The 27,429-nt window shown below is 38.5% G+C and overlaps 2 protein-coding genes across 4 annotated transcripts; one reads left to right on the forward strand and one right to left on the reverse strand.

Annotated features, from left to right (window-relative positions):
* LOC100183129 (pleckstrin homology domain-containing family G member 4B) lies at window positions 1-26,372 on the reverse strand. Of its 3 annotated transcripts, none has more exons than XM_026833874.1 (23): window positions 25,165-26,372; window positions 24,449-24,553; window positions 23,894-24,005; window positions 23,676-23,769; window positions 23,314-23,406; window positions 22,569-22,685; window positions 21,798-22,030; window positions 21,227-21,365; window positions 19,225-19,347; window positions 6,601-6,792; window positions 5,377-5,511; window positions 5,115-5,249; window positions 4,449-4,918; window positions 4,306-4,381; window positions 3,786-3,959; window positions 3,158-3,317; window positions 2,782-2,963; window positions 2,389-2,523; window positions 1,872-2,058; window positions 1,204-1,608; window positions 902-1,005; window positions 548-609; window positions 1-242 (listed from the first exon to the last, which is right to left on the reverse strand). In XM_026833874.1, exons 1-22 carry the CDS (start codon window positions 26,249-26,251, stop codon window positions 586-588), a joined length of 4,482 nt encoding a protein of 1,493 aa, XP_026689675.1. In that variant the 5' UTR covers window positions 26,252-26,372; the 3' UTR covers window positions 1-242; window positions 548-585. The 3 variants fall into 3 exon arrangements, with proteins under 3 accessions (XP_026689675.1, XP_018666704.1, XP_026689676.1); XM_018811159.2 differs by having other exon boundaries at window positions 548-627; XM_026833875.1 differs by lacking the exon at window positions 548-609.
* Window positions 26,373-27,048: 676 nt separating this feature from the next.
* On the forward strand, window positions 27,049-27,429 carry LOC104265486 (probable nucleolar protein 5-1; the record flags this gene model as incomplete). Its single annotated transcript, XM_009859587.3, is given in 1 exon segment — window positions 27,049-27,429. A coding segment is annotated over 1 exon segment (221 nt), but the record flags the coding sequence as incomplete, so codon positions are not given.

Below are 27,429 nucleotides of genomic sequence, written 5' to 3' on the forward strand. Positions count from 1 at the left end.
TAATATAAAGCATATTTTAATAACTGGGTTAAATTGCCCAGATGTGGCAGTACGTGCAAAGTGAGCACAGTAAAAAAAGATTTAAAGAAAACTAGAAAGCACCGATATGAAATATGCAGTACCAGTTAGCAATGTAAAATAAATAAAAGTACAGGAACATTCTACAGAAATGCATCGTATGCGAAGCCTGTTCTTTGAAATAAAACTTATTGCAGTCGCTTGACAAACACAGAAAGTCAAACCTGTAAAATAAAACATATATTTAACACTTGCTGATACACATACGGTCATGGGCGCGGACGTTTTTAAATTCAGGGCCAGTTAGAATAGCATTCTTATGCAACAAATCTAACTTATTGGTTGATATGTTAATTATTGCTTTAAAGAAAATTCCAGGGTAAGACTGAATACCATGCCACTCATGTTTGGCGTTTATGACTAAGGTTCTATATAAATACTGAAACAGTTTAGTATAATGCAAAAACATGCAATGATAAACACGTGTATGAAAATGGTGAAAATTATGCAATTACTGTTAGTGACTTACTGGACCAACGTCATTCCATATTTTGATCCTCGATCAAATCATGCAACCACGAGTCTGTCAGACTGTAATGATGGATCATGCTGTTAATTTATTTACATGATGCCAATAGTGTGAGTAATGAATGCAAACAATGTAACATTGTTGTCAATTAGAACTAAAAACCAATGATTATGATTTTATGTTATGCTAGATAACTTCTGTGGAGTTGGCTGTAACAGCAGCAAAGCCACTGAGTAATTAGAAACACATCATGCATTTTAATTACTTTCGTCGTGTGAATTTATGTTAGTGATAAAAACCGGCAAACTTCCAAACCAATCCAACCACAAGCGAAAAAAAGAAATATTTATTTACCGTTGTGACGTATTGTCGAGCTGGGGAAGTTAGAGAGTCCGAGGCTTCTTCAGTTGTTGTTTCTGTGGAGTTGCACACAGAGGAAGGGCCTTCACTCGTTGTTTCTGTTGATTTAAGATTTAACAATGTTTATTCGGACAAAGAATGCCATTGACAAGTTCAGATAGTAAAATATTGTATGTAGATTGACACTGAGGGCACACGTTACCCCATACAATGAAACAATAGTGAGTTTTACAATGGTTTAGATTCCAGTTAATATACTTGACAATAAATTTAAAAAAAATTGTTTTCAATCTTACCACTGTATTCTTCGTTCTCATCTTCTGCTATTGCATGGAAGTCGCAGTACGCCATTGGTGGATTTAAACCGGCCAATCGCGAGTAAGAATCTCCTTCCCGTGAGGTCCAAGAATGAGCAAGGTTGAGGGAGGACACAATTGACCCAGATTGGTTTCCTCCGGACCCCACAGAAGATGTAGAGGAGGAAGTAGAGATGGTGGAGTGAGGTCGCTTGCTGGTGGAGGAATGATCGAAGCTCGACACCGCGATTGAGGCGCGGGTCCGGGATCGCGATAATCGCTCCGAGAGATCAACAGTGGATGGGAGGACAGAGCGATCAGTGATTCGGTTGACGCTCGATCCAGCCAAGTCAAGATGAGGTTTGCTTCCCACCCCCATGACTGTCATCTCCATCTTACGATTGTCTGTAAATCATAAAACAATTCTTTACATGTTCAACGCACTATTTCCAAACGTTAAAAATACCCTCTTCAGCGATACCTACAAAAATGGCACCTCACATTTTTGCTCAGTAAAACACGTTTAACAAACTTTCTCTTGTTAACCTTACACACCCCCAGTTTAACCCACCTTGTTCTACAGATATTTGTTTTGATGCTTGGTACTATTATCAATTTTAAAACTTGACAATAGGGTACATTACACAGATAATAGTTAAGTTCCGCACCTCTATTTCTAAGTGCTTGCTTCCACAGCATCCCGCGTATTTCTTCCACCCACGATCGTTTGATTGCCTTCGTTGAACTTTGCAGAACAAATCTATCCTGGCTAGCTTGTGACCTTCTTCTACGAAACCAAATCTCAAACTTGATTCCAGAATCCCCAATGTTTTCAGTTATTCCAATCTCGGCGGTCTGTAGATCATGATAAGGGTGAATGAAATGTAATCTATTTATCATCACGCAGGGGTAACGACAGTACTTACAGCACAGGTGTTTTGTTTCAAGCATTTCGTCCCCGCTTACGAGTTACCATTTATGTTTTCTATAAGCTTAGGAGTTACCTTGTCATTTTTTTTCTACAAGCTTACAATTTCGGTTAACTGAAATCAGTATAAAGCATCAAACAGGATATCCTTTGGTTACAATGTATGTACTTAACCACTAAACCACAGCACTTGATCAAAATCGGACAAGTTTTACATTTGTCAACAACCTTAAGTTCAACTAACTTACAACCCTTACCTTGTAGCTACACTTGTACTGGTAAATATCATGACCACCATGTACATGAATAGGCTTGCTAAACAAGACAAGATCCTCGAACAGAAAAACTCGTCTGACGTATTTTTTTCGACCAGCATTAATGACAAATTGTTCCTGTAATAAAATTGAATAAGTTTTAGCAACATTCAACACACTTGTTTTAAATTAACGACAGAATCAGTTCTATAAATGATCCTGTTGTTGTTGCTAGGCATAATCTAATACATAGCTAAAAAGTTTTACTTTTATAGCAATATTTTCTCTGCCATAATAACCTGATAATATCTCACCAAATCGCAGACAAAACCTTGTTATATTGAAATTTACATTTCACTACAAAAAAAACATTTACCTTATAAATACGAAACTAACCTGACGAAGTAAATTTCCTTGTTCTTTCAAGTTGACATCACATTCTTGTATAGACGACATTGTAAGAAGATCGTTGCCGTGACGAAGTTGGAACTTCACCATCTCTTCCGCTTCTTTCAGACTTCGTTCCTCGGATCCCGTCGCTCGCTTTGCCATCGCATGCAGTAGAAGAGCGTATTTACCTTCAAATACAGGCATATTGTTTACAACTGAACAAGCAATTTAGGTGCATAAAATGGATTTTCAAATTTTGTAAAAAAAATAACAGACATGGTGTATGTTGCATAAATTATGTGCACATACCAATCTTTAAAAGTAAAAAATCAAAACAAATTTACTTCTAATTTTTATTTTCATATTTTGTGAATCTATTTACCCATCCTCTGCACTGGCTTGAGCAAATATGACGCGAGGTCCATTTTATCTTTAAGTTGTAATTGTTTGGCTTTAAAAAATTCATTTCCGTGTTCCTGCAGTAATTCATCTGACAATGGTTTGTTCTTGCTGTACAAAGCATACAGACCAAAGCTGTCTCTCTATGTAACAAATACATACATTAAAGAAGCATACCAACAAAAATTAAAATTTGCACATTATTAGAAATGCTAAAATGTGGTCTTAAGGTTTCAGAAAACTTTAAAAAACGAAACACCTTAAAAAAATATGTGTGTGCCCTTTTAAGTAATATGCAACTACCATACAGGATTAGGAAGTATTGTAAGTAATCTGTTTATCAGTAATCCTGTGTTTAACAACAGAAAATACTTTTAAAGATTAAACTAATGCTTTTATTTAGCAAATGAAGAGGGTTTAAGCCTAGCATGCTGGATTAATTAAACCAATATATTTGACATTATCGGGACAATGGGCTAACTCTGGCGTAAATCTCAGAACCCATATAGAATAAAATGAGCATATGAAGTGTTGGGGTAATGAGCCAACTTTGGCCTAAATCTTAAGTCCACAGTGTAGGACCTCCAAATAGAACATCTTAAACTACTTACATGAACTTGAAAGACCTTTGCAACCTGACTTGGACTTCCGCTGCATTTTTCCAAGTCATCAAGGAAGTACCCGCTGTGGAACTCGGCAATCTTTTCAATGTTTCCAAAGATCACGTTTCGTTTACATCTCAGTGCTTGTGGAATATCAAGGCGACACATTTCGGGAAAGTAGTTCTGAATGATTGAATGTGGTTGATTAAACACATGATCAATATGTGAGTTATAAGCATAGGCGTAGGGTTAGGGGTGGTGGGCCGAATTATAGATCAAGAGTGACATTATGCGATTTAGCATTCTAGTTTTAGACCCTAAATTGGTCTTTACAATGCTATTAGGTTTCTATACTGAAACTAGCAGAGTCACCACATTAATCAATGAGGTTTCTATGTTTGAAAAAAAAACATGCGTTAAACTTTATTATACAAATATCGCCCAGGATTTTACTAAAAATTAAAAAACGTAATGTTTTTGGTGATGAGTGAAGTTAAGAATATAGATTGCAGCTTTCATATCAACATACCTCAATAACATAGTTAAGTGATTTAACATATTCTTGTTCTGTTGATATGAGTTCTTCAATGATAAGTGCTACTTTCCTGTGAAGAAAAAATCGTTACATTGAGTACTTTTAAGTTTAGTGCAGATGATCCATGGTAGACTTACGATTTTCCAGTAGTGTCTGGTTCCTTGATTTGCACGGGTGAACCAATGGTGAGAGTGGTCCCAGATTGTGAATGCATGTGATGGGTCAACAATGGCCGTGTTGGGTGACTCGTCATACTTTGCGATTTTTTTAACATTTTTCTGGCAGGTTGAAGCTTAGGGTGGTGTGGTTTGGTCGGGGTGACGGAAAAACTCGAGTTTGGCGTTTCTTTTTCATCGGAAACAAACACCCCACTGGTGTCGTCGAGCGCCGAGTCTGTGCATGAGGTCTCGGACATGTTTTCAAATGATGTTCGACTTTCCATTGAGTTTAAACTTATTCTTCGTTCAGAGGATTCGGAGCTCGACCTTTCCCCCTCTACATCATCTGATCTTCCTTGTGCCTGCGCGGCTTTGTCAAGTTTTTCACGGTTCTTCATCCGAAAGGAAGTACTTCGCTTCTTCGTGCTCGATTTGATCTGGGCTTTGGCCTGGAGAGTCAAGAAAACTATTAAATAAACAACTTTTTTATAGTGAAAAACACAGCATTTTTTATCTATAAAGGGACCTAAGATTTAAGCTAGAGTTGGTCCATTAACCTGACACTTATGGTGCCACAACCCATGACCACTGTGTTCAAGCAGCACTGTGTCTTGCCCACAAACGTCTACAAAGTATCAGACTTACCTTGGCGATTAATTCTCTCCGCTTTGCAAAAAGCTGCGTCGTTTCTTCATATTTCTGTTGTGCGAATTCACACTGTCTCAAACATTTCATGTTACCATAGCGACTTGCTAACTGTAGCATGTCACTAAATTGCTCCTGTGTAAAAAAACGTAACAAAATTATCTCTTGAGGTACAATATATAATATATAATACATAGGCATGTATAAATATATGAAACACAAGAGCCCTTGATGGGAAAATTGATACAATTTGAAAAATTACCTTCGAAATCGGCGGGTGCTCTTTCATGTAGTCGTCAAATTTATCCAACATTTTCTGGCAAGCATCCAAAGTCAGGCAATCTTCCATGTTAAGAAGAGCCATGAACTTCATCCCGCTTAACGCCCATGAATACGCCTGGAAAAGTGATGAATAATTAATTATGGGGAGACAAGTTAATCTTACTGTATTGACACATAAGATGCGTGACGCGTAACATCGAGTTTAGGAAAGAACAATATATTTAACAAACAAAATGGATCGCTTCAACAGCGAAATTACGTGTCAGGTGTTGGTACACAGTTAATCACCGGAGCAACAACTCAGGCGTTAAACCGTCAACTAGTGAGTCAGATTAAGAAGCAGAAGAACCGTGTGACTGTTCCTATACCTCCCACGCCGAACACAGAACGTTAACCTTTCCTTCTAATCGGCTAACAACTTTGTGTATGACGTCACCACGGCTCGACAACCCACAGGTGCATTATGTCATCGATACCGAAATATAATCGACCGAAACGAGCTTACCGGTGATGGATTGTTTTGATTGCAATTCGACTGAAAACGGTCAATTGCGACATACGCCTCAAGGAGAGTGATATCAAATTGGGTCCATCTCACGGAAAGTATACAAATTAAGCGTCGATAGCACAACGCCAATCATTATCACTTCGGCTGTTCCGAAAATTAGACAATTACGCAAGCAGTCGTCTTAGGCAGCCATTAATATGGATTAAGATGTACATGGCGAAACAACGGAACAGGTAAGTAGTGATTCGGCCGCACCTCCTATGCCACACCGCATTGAAAGCATAGCATTACGTTCAACAACGCAAGTCCTATGTTATAGTACAGAGTGATACCGACGAGCGAACGTTACCACAAAAAAACTGCTTTCGAATCGCTACATTTAATGCGGTTGATTAATTCCTACTTATATAAGTAATCCGCTAGTTGTAAAGTGTAATGTAAGTTCTTACAAGACACTGAACAGCAATTGCTCAACCAGTGCTACCTTGTTAATTATCAGCCATACATTTCAAAATTAAAAAAAATCCATCAAAATAATTACCCATAGTTAAATACGTGGTAACTTGTAAGCGGCACGAGGTGTATGGAACAGAACACCCGTGTTATAACGACTGTCGCTGCCCCACCACGCAAGGATAAAGCAAGTTACATTAACACATTAATTCCGTCACATTACATTCATTAATTTATTCTTACCTGGTCTATAAACTTATACATTTGCGATGTTGCTTCGACTTCTTGCTTTTTCTTCTCCATAATATCCACGATAGTTCTAAGTTCTTCTTCTGCAATTTTCGTTCGTTGTACGTGTTGGGGTTCCGTTAGATATCCAAGCTTGTTTAGGTTGTGAGCTTCGGTCAGCAGACAATCACATTTAGCATACTCTTTCTGTGAATAATACGAAAGGAATTAATACAACACATCAAATATATAAAAATATCCAAGCTGAGAACAGTATAGACCTTATACAATTTTAATCTCTATTTCCTCATTTTACGTTCATTATGACTAACCACGCTGGAACGAAGTAACTTAACCCACGCAAATCTCATAAGGGATTCGTAATCCTGTCATGTTTCTGCCAATGGTACAATATCAATGGTTTATGAGACGACAGCTATTAAATGTGGTCTAACATCAAAGCGAATTGTGGAATAAAGGACGATACGTCCAGTTATCGTGGTGTACAATGACACAGATGCGAGGCGGCAAAGCGAACAATCACCCACCGATATTGGGACGCGCGAAACCTTACACTCGATGGGTGATCTTGAAGTTGAAACAGCAGCTGGTTAGCAGTTATTTATTGAAAACCAAATTTCCGTTCCGGATACCGCATAAGCATACAACTTCCGACCCCAAACATTTCCCGCAGCTAAATTTAAATCAATCGGCAAACGAGATTAGTGAAACGGAAAGAGAAAACTAAACCGTTTGTTAGAAGTCATGCACCATGAAACCGAATTATACACCGGTACCAACTAACGACCAACTAGTTTTTTCTCTAAGGCTGTAATTGAGCAATCTGCAGCGACGGTTTCCGACTTGTGACGTCATAATCTTACTTTTCCCGGAAAGTGCAAGCGACCCGAAGCAAGTCCGTGTCAAATATATTGTAGTTACGTAATTAGTACGGATATTGCGATTCTTTGCGTCAACTAATTTCTCCTTTCAGTATTGGTGCGGTATTACGAATATTGAGTGAAGAGAAAATATCCCCAACATACGAAAGCAGAAAAACGTATTGGAAACTTAGTCTACCGACTATACGTCGCCGATATCGTCGAAAAGTTTTATATTGGCAGTATTTTTGTCAGCAACGCTCTCAATTACTCTGCGGTGCAAAGTTCGTGGCCTCGATTGTTTCGACACAATGGTTGATTCGACGTGACAGATGCGGTAAGAAGCGCACGAGTTTAAATGGGACGCGGTGTTGAATGAAGACACACATCGATAACTATTGAAACCAAAACCACTAATCGAATCACCGGCATACTGAGGATGCCTACGAACTATAACACGCAGGGTTGCTACGCGCAGTCCAGCAGCGACGCAAAAAACTGACCATGCAATATAGAGTGGGAAGATGGCACACCTTTTTATTCTATTTTATCAGCCCATTTAGTAGTAAACACTAAACAAAGAACATTCAAAAAATTATCCGACCCCATAGACCGTTGTTAATTAAAACACGATTAAGATATTTGGATACTAGGTGCTAAAAGAGTCACTGTCTTCTCCCAATGTACTAATACGGTACATTAAATCGCTGAATGACTGTCTAGACCCGATTTCCTATTTGCAAAGCAAAACACTCTCAACTCAATCTTACAAACTGACAAGTTAGTTTCCTATGCTAAGCAACCACTGCGCCCGCAACGACGAACATACACGAAATACGGGAAGAATTTCAAAGTTTCGACTCGAGGGCATGCTGTGGTAGGAATCGGGATCGAGTATTACAGCTGTGTTTGAAGACTGAAGTCCTGTTATCTGCGGTGCCGTATTCTAACGCACTCTATTTAACCGAACACTTGAATAGGAGCAGCACTCCATACAACTGTCTGGATAGGACGGCGATAAGCGATTCCAAAATCAGGTCGTTCTGCGAGACTCTAAAGTTGCTGAGAAGTAACAGACCAAGTTACGACAAAACGAGGTATTGTTCGTCCGTAGATAACGACATACCAAGCAATCCTGCCGAGATACCGAGACACGTACAATCGTGTCGTCCACGATCATAGATAGGGTACGAACTTTCCTGGAATTCAATAAACTCTTTCTAGATCTGTTCCTACATTCTATTACCTGCATGCGAACAACGAGCTCTGATAGGCTGCAGAACTGAGCTCACTGATTGAGCGCGGAAATCCTGGGCTTCATGAAACGATTTAATCGTCGGAAAGCGTCACCTGCCGCGCGGGCCCTTTTGTGCCGCCACAGTGTGAATTGTGACGCGACATTCGCTCCCATAGCGCCACTTTGAAGTGAAGTGCTGGAGGGCGAATTCTGGAACGGCGATGGCGATCGACGGCGAACGAAAAAGGCGGCAGCGAACGAGAGGCGGCGATGACGCGGTGTTTACAGTTCGTGGAGTTAAAATTGACATCGGAAATTTGCGATGGGGATTGCGGGCCCACAGTTGGTGGTCGTGTCAACACCAATTTGACAATTTATTAAAATAAACTTCACGATTTCCGAAAGACCGACTTCATTATATAACTATACAAACTAAACAGAAATCCTATATTGACACTTGTGCTGGAAATCAACGACTTTTGTGTATGTTAAAGTTAAAACAAATGCATTGAGAGGTTACGATTGTCATGGTCATTGGTTCAGCTGTGGATAAGAGCATTATGTGAACCTGGCTCGGATGTATCGGACGCGGTTAGCAAACATTGCTTGTTGTATGGCGAGTTGAAAGCAAACATTGCTCTGCTAATCCGTGCACGCCTATATTTGTCCATGCATTCCAAAGCATAAAGTTGCCGTGGGCAAACACAGCTCCTATCTGTTCTAAGGTAGCCGTGGGAGTTTCTCATTAAGTTTGCCATTCAGCACAAGCCACTGTACCAACCCATCGAGCATTAAAACTGAATTAAGTGTTCGAATGTAAATATCACCATCGACTCGATTTCGTTTGAACTGGGCACGCTTAATAAAAAGTCAGGCACTTAGATCGATCTGAATCTACAAAACGGGAGACACTTACATGGAAATCGTTTAAGCTGAGATACCCGGGGCAATACTCCGTTTAACCACGCGACACAACAGCTTGTGCGAATATCCGTTGTATTCAAATAAACATCAAGTATTCATGAGCTGTAGGGCCTGGCATTAATATTAATAATGTAACATCCGTGTACTGTAGATACTTGTGCGATAGTTCAAATTACTCGACTCATTTTTGACACGATTTTGTTTAAAAAATACAAACCGATAAAATTAGTTAACTATGGGGTAAGATGGATATCGTTGGGACAAATTGGCTCATGTTTTCTATTGTGTTTTACCCATCAATAACGCTAGTTAATAGTCGCATTAGAAAACAGTGATAAATTTCTTTGAGTATTCTTCATTTTCCACCAAATGGGACGATAAAAGTGAATAAAAGTTCGTCCCATCTTACCCCAACCTACCATATAATCAGCACAGTCGGAAATCTCACTCTAATTATCCCAGTTTGACGATTTTCGACGAAACGGCAACTGACGGTGCAGTCGTTACAATAGGCGGGTAATTGAAATAATAATCTGCTGTTTCGAGGTAATTTCCGACTTGTATGGTAAATGGCGACTTAATTGAACGCTTGATTGACGATTAAACGAAACGTTGGAGCGTCAATTGTAGCCGCTGATGAAAATAGATTATTAATTTGATTAGTTATCAGGTGTGCAGTCGTTTTGTTACGTGGATTAATATGTGGGTTAAAACATCAATGTGTCAGCTATAGAACTAGGAATACGTAAATATATCAGTGCAAAAAAAGGTTTACGAAAATTGCAAAAGTACCCACACAGTTACAACTATTCCTATGCACGAAACTTAAACAAAATATCAAAAGTCACTTAAATGTCTGGCCAGGTTTAACTTCTGGCAATAAAACTCTACAATTCAACCGCAAATGAAACTTCCCATGTTCGTTAACGGAAACAGAGTTGTTTTCTAAACCACCTCAACTCCCAATGCTATTGTTCCCACGTAACACGAGCTTATAGGTTCCGCTATTGTAAACGCTCCAAAACTGATTTCAAAATCGCGGCCAAGTTTTTAAGGGTTTCCGATACCGACGAAGTTGAATTGTGTTGAAACAAGTGGCTTAACCTTGTTAATGCCACTTACAATGTGAATGGGTTTAATAATTAAATCCGGACACAGTTTATACTGTAGTTGGCCGTTCGCTTTGAATTCAAGAAATATTCAAATAAAATTAAAATTACGTGACTAAATCTGTCTTCGATAATACTTGACCGTTTTATTTTCTGGAATGTCATTGCTTTACCTCTTAGCAACTTGCTTTCAATGCGTGGTCTGTGCTGTATTATACAAGACTGACTATACTTTTTTATAGAGGAGGGCAATCGAGTTTTATGCTGATGGACATCTGCAACTGAAGTTATGCTGCTACTTGTGTCCCTATACATTCTAACTTCAATTTGACATTTTTGCTTTCCTTGCAAAGCATCCAGACTAACGACCCGAAAAAAGCAACGCGGACAAAGGCTATACTCATGTCGGCGACCATTTTTAATCATCACGTTAATGGCTCAATTTAGCGGCGCTTACAACGTCTGGCAGTGGCAGACGACGATTTCTGCATGTAATTGCCAGCAAACATTAGCATGGAGTTGTAAAAAGGAAGGGACAGCGACGACGAGATCTTCATTACGTCACAATCTCTTTCCTCTTGCAAACATTCTAGACTGCAATTATGACGCAATAATACAAACAAATGCAATCGCCGCGGTAGCGAGATTCGGGACGGAGTGGGATCCGTTACTTTAATTGTATTTCTAAGTATAGTTCATTATAAACAGTGTTTCGCCAATTCACGAAATGCCAGAAGCGTAATAACATTTAAAACGTGTGGTATTAACTCACATATCAGTTCAGTTATCTTAAACAAGGAAGTTAATGAGGTAAAAAGCGTCGTAGCACAGACATGAAAACATGCGATGCAGCGAAGACTATATTCGGCAAACAACAGCAGCAGTCGGATGAGCTTCGTAAATCCTGACCCTCCGTTCAACTTTCGACGTACCGCACCTCAGACCAATGTTGGTATAAGATAATGTTCAAGTATTTGGCCGTATACTTGCGAAGTGATATCGAAGGATTTGGTGTGTTCCGTTTTTACGGAGCGGAAATGGCGGTAACACTTGAAGGGAGCAGAAAACAAACTACTTAATGCCAAGTTAGAGGGCCATCAACGAGACCGTGCACCCTCAACACCTATTTTTGACGCACTCCACTACCCTGCTGTACGCCGCTGACGTCAGACGATATATGGAATCAAAGCGAATGAACGAGAAACGAGATCGGGTGATTGTGACACACAGGTAACGTATGTTCTCGAAAGTCGAGTGTAGGCGGCGTATTTTGAGAGTGGTTTAACCGGCTGTTTTAACCCTAGATCCGCGGATATATCTTGTATTACGACGATATGGTTGGGTAGGATTGTACATCAAACGTCGCATCAGTGGACAACTAGTCAAACAAAGACCTGACACTCAATTTCTTATCAGGGACTGGACGTTTCAAGATTTCCTTAACCTAACAGAGGTTATCCAATCGAAACGATGTCCGGTTCGAATCGACCAATCAGAAAAGCGAGAAAATAAACAAAACTGCGGGTGGCCAGACCGACTACGAGAGTAGCCCTGACAAGTAGCCAAACAAAGAAACATCATTTAAGCATAAAAAAACGTTCGCGGCAATCGTAAACTACAGCAGCATAGCAGGACCTACGCTCGCGAAAAAAAATACCACATTTTTCGAGTCAAAATATTTTCCAACTAAAATAGAATTGTTTCCAAGTTTTTGGCTCCGGAAAAAGGGATGCTGTCGCGCGTAACCCATGCTATATTTTGATGGCTCCAGAACTAACGAACGTTTGATTCGCAACTTGATTATCAAAGGAAAAATAAAGTGAGCGCTGTTTTGATGATTTCCGGTTCCCCAAAAAACGTGAAGTTTTTATAAATTACGACCAGACAGTTTAGAAATGGACGTCGTTCACGTGAGAATATGTGAGCACAAGGTTACTTTATTCTACTGCGCAAAGTAACAACAACAAAAACGAATTTAAAGCCGACACACGAACCTGCACAAGCAGCTTACATGCTGAAAAGTGGCTGCTCTGCTGTAAGCAGCTTACAAAGCGGTGAAGATCAAAAACTAATTAATGTTTTGAGCAAAGCCACGTTGCGGCACACGTTCTAACACAGCTGTAAATCTAGGGGACGGAAAACAAAAACGCAAAGAGTCGATTTTAAATTACTCAAGCTGCTAATACAGTCTCTATGCACCATATTAACGTCTACTCTACAAGAAGCGTGAGATTTTTTTATCGCCCAAAAAACAAAATAATGTCACACATTTTTTTTGTCAAAACTATTAAAAAATATATTTTTGAAACTTGGGCACGTGCAGCTGCTAAGCAAACGATCACTAGGAAATAAATACATAAGTTATAAATTACATATTTAAGTTAAAGTAATAATTTAATAGGTTTTCATACGCATTTTACATCAGATTAAGTTATTATAGTCGGAATTACAGTTAAATAGCTTTATGAGAAAGTTACAACTAAGCCAATTTGCGGTGAAAACTAAATTTTATTGAAACGATTAGTTAAACGAGGGGTCTGTTATGCGGAACATGCTGGTTAATCTTATTTAATTGTTACAGCGTGTTTACGCCAATGAAGATCGTTAACCTGAACGTCAAAACCGTTAAAAGCTGCTCAAACTCGAAACGGTAAGCAGAGATTTGGACGGGTTTACTTTATAGCTTTTAAAAGCTCCCGTTAACGACGGCGAAAGGTTGCTTTGGTCTAAATGCGTTGTAGGTCGTGTTTTAAACAGGGGTGACTTTCGTGTCAACGGCGAATAAAGTCACAGATTCCTGGTAAACTGAAAGGTCGTAAATTTTATTTAAGGAAGTCGATAATTACGACCTCGCCCTATGTACAACGACGATGGTAAATGGACGTTGTTTTGATTAATGACTTGTGCTAGTAAAACAAGTAAATTTTTATTTTCGTGATATTTCGAAAGGCCGAACTGACGTACTTTGCCCTTTACAGCGATATATATATTATACAGTAGGTGGGGTAAGACGGGACACCTTTAGCTCAAAATATTCAAATATCCTTACCGTGTTTTAAACAATTAACAACGGTCTATGCGAGTCATGTGGATTTGATTTTAAATTCTTCTTTGTTTACTGCCAAATGGGACGAAATATAGAATAAAAAGGTGTCCCATCTTTCCCCATCATATTACATAAAACTAAAAGTAGAACGAGTTAACTGGCTTAGTGACCCTCACTACAAAACAACACCTTCTGTGAGAAAGACTGCAAAGGCTCTTTCCGATATTCTGACAATCATAGTTTTGTATGCATAACATAACCCGCTGTTGCGTAAACAGTGAAATAATAAGTAAGATATTCTCATGTTACGGGATAAGAGCTATTGTGATGTCATGTGCTTGAACAACCATATGAATGTAACGTATCCTTTGATGTATTTATAAGACTTATCTATATAATGTTATACAAACTGACTGAAATGACGCCGTGTCTGCCGTTTTCTGTATCCAATACAGTGTTACAGTAAACACATGTCAAAAGATGAATTATAATTCTCTTTGTGGAACTTAGGTGCTTTGTCTACGAAGAATTGATTCAGTGATGTAAACAATTGCTAAAATGACGTAATCTTACGTTTAGTCAAAGGAGAATTATTGCTAAATCTGCAAAGTAACTTATACTAAACCTGAAACGTGACGCATAATTAAACCGATCAGATTCGCAACTAATTTTAGAAATTACGAAACATTTTATTTTTCATGTTTTTGACTCCGCCCTTTTCTGTAGTAACTGTTCGCCTAAACTACTGGACAGGCGTCCTACTTCGTTAAAACGATAAACTGTCTCCAATTATAACGCTACATTAAACACCCTCTTCGTTCATGTTCATTCATTACTGGTTATCCGCGATCTGTCTCCGTATTACAGCTACGCATTATACGCTCCAGATTCCAAGACAGGCGTATATGACGTATGGTAATGAACGTCTTCATGCTGTTTATGAAGAAGGAATTGCGCCGGATCATCTACTAAATATGGACCCGTAGCCTGGGTGGCTTAGCTGTCTAAAAATACGGAATTCTGCAAAAACGCCGATCAATTCTGACTTTAACCGCTGCTGGTTGTTTACCACGCAGTGTAGCTAACATAGGGGCAATAAAGTATCGGAAAAACTGCGCTCTCGCTACATTCAGACACAAGGTCTAAAGCTTGTCATTAGACGGGAACAATACGGGGGCGCCCAGAACGTCTTTTGAGGGTTGGAATTGAATGAACATGAATAGACCGCGCTCTAACACAAACTTCTTGCGATTGGGTCGGCGACCTGCGACAGGGTGAACGTTCCGCTCGTTTCTGTTGATTTAGCGTTGGTAGGTTGTTGTGTTGGTTGATAACCAACATGGTAGCAGCATCCGCTGTTGATCTATGTTACTACGGAGGTATATACCGTACAAGGCAATTCAAACTACGAGGCCGTATCATAGCCAATGGTAGGACCTGTGACTCACGAGTGACTGTCACACTTATTGTCACTAAGGTTACAAACCCTTGCGTACATCACAATATTTAAAACACGAGTGCAAAGCTCTTTGCCTTCCAATCTAAATAGCGATCACATAAAGCTGTCTTAAGCTTATACAGTGCAAGTCGAATAAATTGAACTATATATATATGTACTGTGATTGTCTAATCCGCTTTTAGAAAACGTAGAGCTAGAAAAAGTGCCCTTTTTCTTTCAGTAACACTGAAACAAAAAACAACCAATTCTTCCTCAAAATTGCGCGATTATCAATAAAAAGAATAGGAAAAGACAAAAAAAAGAAACAAAAACGATGTTAAAATTATCACTGTACGATGGGCAACTTATCATTTCGATTTGTTTTGATTCAAACTGATTCTCACGCCTATGGTAATGATGAGTGGCCTTAACATAAGTACCAGGATGTTAGCAACGTAAACAAGTTTAAATGAATGGACAATATATAAAGGAAGTTAGTAATATAGTGCTAACAGATGATATTACTACGGGCGTTTTGCGTTTATTCGGGGTAGTGATATTTCAACATATGTGAACGGAAAACGGTTTACTAACTTTTGCCGTGGGAGCAGCAGTTTCGGTAAGCGTTTAATATTCCCATTTGGATCGGAAAAGCAAAGGTGGCAATTGTGGTAGGGTGTTTCGGTAACCTAACACTACGTTATATTCGGTGGTCGATACTTAATGTAGTGAAAGCTTTCAAAGGGTCATAAATAAAAGCAAAATGTTCGCCTCGACAGCGACCAAATGACCGGTCGCAAAACCAACGAGCCGTGAGCTGCGATTGTGACGTCATAAGGGGTTCGATTGTTGATTGATTGTTACGAGCCATGAACACGCGACGACCATCTGACCAGCGACGGTCGGTCATGTTTTGTGCAAATTTTCGGTAAACAAAATACAATGGAACGAAAGTATATTTCCTTCGTGTGACATCTATTTTTATCGAGATTTTCTATCAATACTTTGCAATTATTTATGGCTTTATGCGAAGATTGGGAATACCTGTTGTAAATCCATAATGATGCGCGGTTGTGAATTACGAAAAAAACGGTTTCGTTTAAATGCGAAATTTGAAGGGATTGTCTTACTTTCCTGCGAGCGCCCGGTGTTATGTTACATTGAATTGAATGCTGCAACTTGAGTGCTCTGCTAAGTAACTCACAAAGCACCTGCGGAGTTATACAACACATCACGTTGAAAGCAAGTGCGAGCATGGGTGGCGAAGGCTCTTGAATAGGCGATAAATAAAAGACGACGACCGGTCGGCCACGCGAAAGTGGTTTAGCATTACTAAATGTACGATAGGCGCCACACGGCTGGTGCAGAAGCGACAAATCGCATTGAATGATTGGAAATTAAACTTGTTGTGCGACTGAGAGTTAAATATACAGTTTCTTATATGTGTTTGTTACGTACATGCTACGTCAATCGGTCAGTAAATTAATCCGGCTCCAGAAGCAGGATCGCCGATAATACGATTATCGTTTGTTTTTCCAAACGCACGTGATGTATTGGAATAACAGTAGTGGTTTACCGACCGAGTTATGACTTAGATTTGTGGATTGGGAAATTTCGCAAAAAACATGGAAATTTATATATTATATGTAGTCAATCGGACGCAGCTTGGAAAATATTTTAAATTGATTTTGAATAAGACCTGACAAGATAAAAAGCCCTCATTAAAATGTTATTAAAGAAATGCTGGGTACGTGAAACGCAATGTTGCTAGTGAGTCTTAACCAATTAAAATCAAAATGTTTTTTTGTCGTAACAAGAATACAAGAAAATCTTTGAAACATGTTTTTAATCAAGACACAACAAAATAGTATACGTCATATACATTGAAATGCTAATAAAGAAATGTCGTAGCCCTTTAGAATTCATTGTTAACGGTTGCTCGAGATTCAACATAAAGCCATGACGTCAAGCAAAGAAAGCAGTGCCCTCGCACGAAATGCAGCTATGACACAATATGTCGGGCAAATATATAGTAGTGACGAGCGGGATTTTGTCCTACGGAACTATGTTAACAATACTATATAAACGGTGACTTTATTCAGAGATTTATGTCAAATAATTACACCGTCAACTTAGTGTCGTGACAATAAATGTGACGTACGTTTTAGGTATAGGAGGGCTTTTTAATATAAAACCCAAGTTTTTATTTCACTTCCGAACTACAATAATATGTACTATAGGGCCGGCGTACGTAAGTGCTTATGTACACAACAGTCTTGTTAGCTGATGTAGCGGACAATCTCGGTTACGTAACCTTTATGTAAAGCCGCGGTTTCTTGTTTACAAGCAGATAAAGTAAACTAATGAAGTGGTTACTGTTGCTAAGGTAACTAACGTGGGAACTAGCAAGATAGGACCATGGGAGTCATTTTGAAAACAGGCAAATTTTTTGTATTCGGGGTCTTAAGATGACGTCATTTAAAATATAAGGAATTACGTCATGGTTATTCGAGCGTAAAATTTGCGGAGGAAAAAACAGATTAATCGCTCATTCGAGAGTTTGTTTTGGTGGTAAACGATTATGAGTTGTCGGATTTCGTAATTCGGTGGGACTGACGTAATTTGATGACGTATTGGCGCTAAGTTGCGGTTCATTGGCATTACGACATGGTTGTGACAGGCTCCGTGAAGACGATGAGGTATATGAATATGTAGAGACGGATACAGCTAATCTTTATTATGCGTTGGTGTATTGACGTGTAGACTTATGGTTAAATGAAACGCGCAGTGAAATTAAAACAAATCGGATTGGCAAGACTCTCGACGAACAGGTTAGTAAAGAATTCGACAGTTCTAATGTCGAATATCGAGCGCCACCTAACGTGTTTTAACCAACGTTCCAACCCAAGTGCGCCACCATGCGAGTAGCAGCGTTTATTAATTTTAACCAGGGGTGGCGCTTTTGGTAAAAAAGACAGTCGCACTTTGTTTCGCTCACACGCTGCCAAATATGGGGTGATCGCGACCGTGTTTTCGACTTGCCCGACCCCTTTATTCTTGGTTTTAAAGCACCAGAAAGCGTGACGTAAATGGGCTTTTTACGGGTCGGTTACAAGGGGATTTAAGGTCGTTGTGCGGCGCGTTTGCCCGCATGTCTGGGCTTATAGATGGATTACGGGAACATGCTAATAAACGAACTGATTCACGGCGAACGGCGATGTAATGATTCGGGAAATAATTCCTGGGTTCCGGTACAGGTCTGCTGAACAAAGTGTGACGTCACCAGCGCAAGAAGAGCCGCTGCAATCTGTCAAGTTCAAGTGGGATGGAAGACGAAACAAAGGCCACTGTTACGCAAAACATACGTCATCATTTCTGTGCAGCCGCTGCAATAAGGCGGCGATTACGGGAACGTTTGCTGGGTTATAATCATGCTATAGTACGCGCATGAAAACTGGACGGACCGGATTCGGTCGAATCACGACTCGCTGTGTCGCGGGGCATAACCACGGGCTATTGGGCAGAAGCGAGACATGTGGTCGTCTTAGTTGGCGTTTGTGCAAGAGCGGTTAAACTGTGGTATCGCGGTGGTGGAGGAGCTATTTATATCAACAGCTGCCGTTACATTAACAATCAAACTACTATAATAGCGGCTTCCTCTAGCCGGGCAGACTACTGGCGATTCCCCACGCGCAAGAACATGTCATATATACCAATTACTCTTGTAATAACACTGGACCACTTAACCCTAAGTCAACAAAATCAAAGCAGTTTAAACCTCTCGTCGACCTACATTGGCAGCAGATCATAAATTACCAGTGGTTGTCTTAATCTTGTTTCAATCGGAAACAGACTACTTCATTCTATTCCGTTTGTTTCAAACCTCGGGCATTTAAAATGTAAATAAGTAGTAAATCTCCCTCGGGTATAAAACGACAGCAGAATACAGTAGCATGGGATTATGCACAATTTCTTGATGCAGCTCACACGTATTTAGGACTCACCATTGCTGAAAAGTAAAACTCGTCAAATTCTTGTCGTTGAAGAATCAGATCTTCGATAGAATCGGCAACGACAGAGAAACGTTGCTGGAGCGAGTCGCTGTTTTCGCTACACCAGTCCAATATCTGTGTATAGGGTGGTTAGTTGGTTGCCATATAAGGTGGGAGAAGTCAACACAACCGCTCAAATAACATAGAGTGGTTATCATAGAGCTCATATTTGATGCTTCAGGCATTCCCGACTAGAAGCAATTAAGTGAAGTTTACAAAAAATAAACATTGGATCTAAGATATGGGAAATAACATATGGGATTTAACTTTGCTTTTTGAACTTTTTCCATCAAGGGGGCATATATAGTACCGTGGTCAAAGATAATACATAGTATTGAATATCCTGTTTTTTCCCAATCGTGTTTTAACAATTAACAACGCCTTTAGAGTGTAAGGGGACGATAAAGGATATGAATATACAGACAAGCTTGCCCCAACCAACCATACCAAATATATACTGTTGCTGTAGTGCATATATACTTGTAATTTGACTTTTGGCCATTGTTCCAAACTTGGTATTTGGGTTAAGCTTAACTGATCAACCATTGAGTTTAAATATGGCGTGTCCAATTATACGCAATGACGTGCTGGGTCATCAGTTTATCACACCCGATGCGTGCATAATATTATCATCGCAACCATAGATCGATTAGTTAACCAGATACGAACTGCTTAGTTGCGAAACCAAATTATAAAAAGCAGGCGTTTTATGATTATTCGCGCATATTTTAGCCTTATAGTAGGGCAGTTTAGTAAATTAATATTAACACAAATTATGAACATTTTTTTCTTGTTAAAATAACCGCCTCATTCGCAACGTAGAGTTTTTTTCTAAATATATAGTAAGGTGGGGGAAGATGGGACATATGTTTATTCTCTTTTCTTGTCTTGTTTAGTAGAAAACAAAGAAAATTCAACAAATTATAAAACTATGTTTTCAAGACTCCCATAAACCGTTGTTAATTATTTAAAACACGATCAAACTATTTAAATATTATGTGATAAAAGGGTCCCATCTTCCCCCTCCTTACTATATAGTAGGGCGGGGGAAGATAGGAGACCTTTAGCACAAAATACCCAGATATCCTGAGTATGTTTAAACATTTAACAACGGTATAAGGGGGTCGTCAGGGTACAGTTTTATAATTTTTTGAATGCCCTTGGTTTACTACCAATTGGGACGAGAAAATGGAATGCAAAGGTGTCCCATTTTCCCCTACTATATGCCAAAACGTAAACGTCGTGTATGGCTAACTATACGCTAACCGCTAGTGTGAGAATATTATAACATACGTGTATATAATGTAACCTCTGGCGGCTAACTGTTGACAAGTACAGATAAGACAAACAACGTGGGGTATTTACATCATTTCGCCGGTTAAATGGCTTGTTGTTGTTGTTGAATAACACGACGTCAAATGCAACGCTCTCTAATCCTGTGGTATAGACAGCTGACGCAGCCTTATTAACACGCGCTTAGTTAAACCGCAACCTTGAACGGTGGTATATACACGAGTTGCATAACACTTTATTGAAGTGTGGGGAAACAAAGCCTGTTTTAGCGATGTATTTATACTGTTGGGTAATATTGATAACTTTACTAAATAATATAGTTTTTGACGGTGTTAAAGTATATTAACGCTCCTCTTACAGTCGTGAGGATAAGGTTATACATTCTTTGTTTACCACCAAATGTTACGATAAAAGAGAATGAAAACCATCTTACTTCAACTTAATATATGTGTGACCGCACTGCATTTAATATTATATCTCAAAAGATATTTTACCGAGAAATTTTATATCTCTTATTAAGGTTGTTTTGTAATATTCCAAATGCGAAATGCTTCGGTTTTGGAATAAACTGTATTAAGATGAACATATAGATTAAACCACTTATTAATTCCCACGCGTTTTAAATCGAATATGTTTTAGAAGGTAGATATTTAGAACTCACATAATCACACGATTTCTCAAACTCTTTGACGAGCAAGTGCCTCTCTAAAGATAGCAAGCGATCGTCGGCAATTTGGACGAATCTGGTCACAGCTTCGTTTGCTGCACTGTAACTTGATTGGACGAGCTCGGCACATGACCTGTTTAAATTAACCAATGGGTGAACGGGATGGAAAAGTCTTTGTTAAGAGGATTAAATGCAAGATTGCTGGTTGGAAGTTGATTCAAACGCACTTAAAGAATATAGGAGTTTATAATGCGTGTTTCACTTAACAATCTGATGTGAAATTGGTGTTTTTATATTGATAGTTGCTGATTGAACCACGTATGTGGTGGGACTTTAGAAATCTTGTCTTAAACGCAAACAGTTGCTATCGTTCACCTACTAGCTAGTAGCTACCGCACATAAAATGAAATTAAGTCCGTGTTTTATACGCGGAAAACCATTTAAATCTAAAAAAAAAGTTTTCAAAGTTGTTTTGTTGCATTATAAATCTGGGAGCTCTTCTCTACAGTTACCAGTTTTATATTTTTAAATATTAACATAAGTTGAATGCATAATCGTAACGAACCACGCATCAGTTGTTCCGTCTTGCGACAATTGCTGAAGGATTCTTTGTCCTCGGTCCCGAAGATTCGAAACTTGCCGATCGTCCAGCAGCTGAGTCATGTCTTTATGATGCTGACTCAGCTGCATTCGCGTCTCGGTGGCGGAGTCGGGAAGGGATTGTGACGTCATAGAAAGACCGTGGCGAGCGAAATTGTGCCGGACGTTTTCGCAGAAATGCAAAAACGAATCAACGACCTAGAAATAGAAATGCACCATTGTATAATCTGTCTCAAAACTCCTTTGAGAAAAATAACAAAGCAAAAATTTGAATCAATTTAATTGATTTATATGTAGCAACATATAGACCTTAAATTTAAACACGGCGTTACCAACAAATTAAAATACGATGCCACCTTTCGTATTAAGGTTTTTGTATTATAGAAGGGTCAGGTGGAAAAAAGATGAGATACCTTTAGCTCATAATATCCAAATATCCTGATCGTGTTTTAAACAATTAAAAAAAATAAGGCAGTCGTGAGGTTTTATAATTCTTTGAATGTTCTTTGTTTACTACCAGATGGTACGAGAAAGAAAATGGAATAAAAAGGTGTCCTATCTTTCCCACTCTACTATATAATATTGTTTACAAAGAAATAAAAATTTCGACGCAAAAATTAGGATCAAGATTTAGTTCACTGCATATAATAGCACAGACCACGAAATTAAACATCATCAACAGTAGGTTGCTGACTTGTGGATTATAAATTGAAATTATTGTATTTATTAAGCTTACCAGGCGGTTCTGAATCCACTCGGCTTGTGAGAATTGCAATTCTCCGCCCAACTGAACAAGCAAGTTCTTTGAATCGATGAATTCCTCCAAGTCACTGTCACTACTTACGATCTCACACTGTAATGAAAATACAATACTTGAAAGAGGAATCGAAGTTCTGACTGTCTGAAGTATTACTTTATTAGTCGTTAACGACGATGATACGAACAAGCGGCATGTGAGTGGGCTACGCATTCCTGATATAAAAAAAGTGATTTCACACTACGGGCCTATAGAGCTAGAGGCCTTTTGTTTGTCCGTGTTAAAGGAGAACTGAATTATTATAACACTACAATTACACATATCTATACTATTAATGAGCTGAATCTACAACTTCATTTTTTTCGTTCAAAACGAAACGATACCATTTTTAAGTTACCGGTGTATATAAAATATAAGTGACGATTACTCGAATACACTACTTTTTAACGAAACAACTGGATTGTATATTTACCTCAGTTTGGATTATCTGTATTAGACTGTATCTGTATTACACCAGACATAAAATTTGACTTCTCCTTTAACGTGAGCAAACAAAAGGCAAGCCCGTAGGCCCGTAGTATGAAATCACTTTTTTATATGAGGAATGTGTAGTCACACTTACACGCGTCGTGTTGGTATATCGTCACTAACGACTAATTTAAACACAAGGTTTACGGGACGTGGTATCTTGACGACGATCGTAATGACTAACTGCATATCTTACCTCAACATTGAACAAGTTTTTAACGATGGGTTGAAGCAATGACGAGGCGTCACTTAGGATAAGCACTTTCTTAATACATTCCGGTGAGTTGTTCTGTTTAAATATAACGTTAATCATTTGTATTTTGTTGCGTAAATTTGGATTGGTAAGGATTGAAAGTGTTGGGATCAAAGTTGAGTTGAGTAAACATACTGTTTGCATTGACACAAGGCATGGATGGGCGTATTCCTTATTCACATATGCGTGACATCATAACCAGCTGGAGATATTTCGAGCAGAAGGCCATGGACTAATCTCTTAGTTATAATACCATGACACATGAAAAAATAGGACAAGTACAATATCCTCACATGACCACGTACTTGATATATATGAAGTGCTTCAAGGATGGCAGAGGCAGATGTGTCATAAGCTCCTCTTTCATCAATCAATAGGCAAACACCATGAACACGCGATCTGTGTAAAACAAACGTGATACCAACGTGTGCCGAGCACATAAATCAACATAAAGTTATTTGAGCAGGTTTTACAGCGACTCTGAATCTTTAACGCGACCGAGATATATGCAAATGGAACTTACGTTAAATAGAGCAGATATCTAGTCAACGCGATGCTGCCAACGTTACACTTTTGCCACACAATTTCATCTGCAAATATGATCAATAGCGACTGGTTGCTCTTGTCTGTAGCGCCTGTTAATAAACATTTTATAACAATATTTATGACGTATGTGACGCCAAACATACTTTTTTTTCTCTGGTGGTAAATCAGCGATTCAAGAATGTCATGCAACTATTTCGCTTTGCAGTGATAGTGGACACTCAATTATTAGGTACTTGTTACTTACAAGTGAATATTGTTCTTAACCGTTTACTAAACATTCATTGATTTAAAAAAAAAACATTTTTTGAAAGACATTAAATCACTGAAAGCGCTTACAAAATGTCTAAATCTGTTTTAAAGACGCGTAATTTAACGCGATAAGCTATTTATTATAATGATTAAGGTTACATAATGCGCTAGAAAAAAAAGAAATTAAACGGCTTTAAAACCTCAATCTTTTTCACAACAAAGTAGGATACTCAATTAATTACGTGCCAGAACGTTAGTAGTTATAAAGGTCAAACTTATTCACCTGGTAACACGGCAACGTTTGAATAAACCAGATCCAAGGAAATCTCGCTCGCTTGCTCAGGGGTTCGTAATTTTAAACAAGGATTAAATGAGGTCTCAAAAGCACCTGTTTAAGATACATTGCATTTATATATATTTATAAAATAAAAAAGCCTTTTTTAAATAAGTACATTTTAACAAAAAAAGTACATTAACCCGTTAAAATACATTGTATTTATAAAGTAAAAATGACTTTTTTAATTTAATACATTTTAACTAGAAACTACATTAGTCTAATCCTGTTAGGTTGTAACGGCTGTTTACTCACAAAATACAGCCTATTGTGAAGTAACACTTAGACCTAGATAATCTAACCGCGTTTAAACTAATTGTTCGGGACCATTATAGTCTGAAACCTGAAGCAATACTGTGTGAAACAAGCGCGTAGTACTATTGTTGGAGTATTACATCTTTAACAGGGCAGCTGTGGTTGTAGCCATGGGGCAAAATGGTTAAGAAAATAAACAGATGTAGTTACAGACGGCTGACAGTTTAAGTGTCTGTGTGCTGCCCAATGGTGAGAAAAGAACAATTTAGTTGTAGTAGTTTTTTAATCAATTTCTATCTATGTTTTATATAGGATAAATCAAAACATTTACATTGTTCATATTGCTGCCAAAAAGTAATTTAACACAAATTTAATAAAAAAATAATTAAATATATAAATTTAATAACCACCTTTGGTCTGCTCCGTATTTTTCTTTTCTGGCCCACAATACACAAAGTCATCTCGTTTCATTTCTTCTTTGGAAAGGGTGGAATAATTCCTTTGTTTACGTCGGGCAACTGTATTTATCCAACCAACAGGAACAGAGGCTGAGAACGAAGTATTGGAAGCCACTGGTCCGTTACGTATGCCTAAATTAAGGTCTGCAAAGTTTTCACTGCACTCAGGGGTGGGTGGGGAGGCTGACTTTGTGCTCTGCTGCACAAAATCAACAATTTTTAATACTGGTTGTGATTTTGACTTCACAAAATGTTTTTTCGGCTCTGGTGAAACAGGACACTGATCATCGGAGAAGGAAACTTCCAGTAAACGTGACACTTCGTCACTGGAAGAGTGATCTCCGAAAGGATCCACAGGACTTCCTGGAAGAGACTCATCATCACTTGAGTCAAAACAATCATCAAGTTCTTTGGAAAATTTCCCCCGGTTGCTCCGGAGAGATGTGTTAAGTAGCTCACAATAGCTCTCTTTATCTACAGAGGACTGAAGTTCCGCTAAACGACCGGTATTTCCAGATGTTAAACAATCAAACGATAGAGCTGTAACCGGACCTGGTTTCCCTGCCGCTTGCTCTTTTGTCTCAGCGAATTCTTCCGTTGTTTTTACAGATCTTGAATCGAACCCATGTAAACAATAGCCCGCCTGGAGCGTTGAATCAATCTCTTCTCTGACATTTAATCCACTGTCTATGGCATCAAGAATTGAGCTCATAATACATTGGCAATCCGCCAATATTTCTTTGTCGTCTAATTCATTAACCGATAAATTCCTTCCACAACAATCTTCAATATCTCTTATTTCAGTGGCTGGTTCCGCATCATCTTTATTGCTTTGTCCTGTTTCTGTATTTTGTCCAACATTGTCAAGTGAAACAAATTCAATATTTGACATTGACACACCTTTGTATAATTCGTCCCCGTTCAAATCTTTTGGAATCAAAGGAATATTCACTGAAGCATCACATACTTGACTTAGAACGCAATTCAATACTGATTCGACCTCTTTTATGTCACCCAACACCAAATTATTAGGCTCCATTGTCACTTTAAGTGAGCGTGACCTTTAATACATATATTTAATGGGGGCTTCAGAAAAGAAGAAGGGCAGGAACCTATACCAGGTTTTATGCTGTTTTTGATCTAAAATGGATGAATAAATGATAAAATGGGTTAGAAAATAATTACAGTATAAATTTTGATACCAAAATAAGGTATTGAAATAAATTAAACCATTTGATCTTTAAAACATTAGACTTTTTGTTGTTGCGGTAGGTCGTAACAGCCAATGCCAAATAAATATGTCTCCACTGCAAAACATACTTATATACGACAGGATAAAATAAATAAAAAAAACACCTTTTTAGTTGGTTAAAATTAAACACACGCGTCTCAACAAACAACACGCTATTTAAATCCAACTTCTACGTTGTTCCGCTTGTTTAGCAAACTGAATTGAAATCGAGATGGGCTTGAGTTTAAATAGTTATCTTTGCTGCCACCTATCGACCAGTAGACAAAGTGGAATTTACGTTTTCAATCGGGGACACTAAGGTTTTTTCAAAAAAAAAAAAAAAATTTTGACTTTTTCTGAATTTTTATGTTTAATTATTGCTAAGAGTGCATTTTATGCAGAATACACCTTAAGTCATTGCATTTACTGTACGTTGCTAAACCCCACAAAGAAAAAGTCAAAACAGAGACATCAGGAGGTAAAAACGTGAATGTAGTCGTGAAGTTTTAAAATGGCGGATGGCGTGGTTGGTCGGTAAAGTCTATGATCGTAAATTTTAGTTTACAGTTAATCAATGTGTGTTGCAATGGTTTTATTGTTACTGTTAAATAAGTGTAATTAGACAGTACTATATTTATAATCTATTTGTGTCGAAATTAACTGTACTCATACAACAGATCTAATTTTCTGTTTGTCTTTCCAATTTTTAAATTAGCGTAAATAAGTGTAAGTATATACGTTTGCGATTACGTGTTACGGAAAAAAATGCGACGAAGCAAACGGAAATCCGGTGCAAAAGGAAAGAAGGCAGAAAAAGACGAAACGGACGACTCTTTGACCCCCAACGAAGAAGTGGATTCACAAGAATCTACAGCAGAAGAAGGTATGGAAAGGTCAAGTGACTCGGAAAACAACACACAGGAAAATTCTGAAGTTGCTGCCAATGATGAAACAGAAAAACAAGTTGTAAAAAGCACTGAAGAAAC

Source organism: Ciona intestinalis, chromosome 3 (genome assembly GCF_000224145.3).
Source record: "Ciona intestinalis chromosome 3, KH, whole genome shotgun sequence".
NCBI classification, from domain to species: domain Eukaryota; kingdom Metazoa; phylum Chordata; class Ascidiacea; order Phlebobranchia; family Cionidae; genus Ciona; species Ciona intestinalis.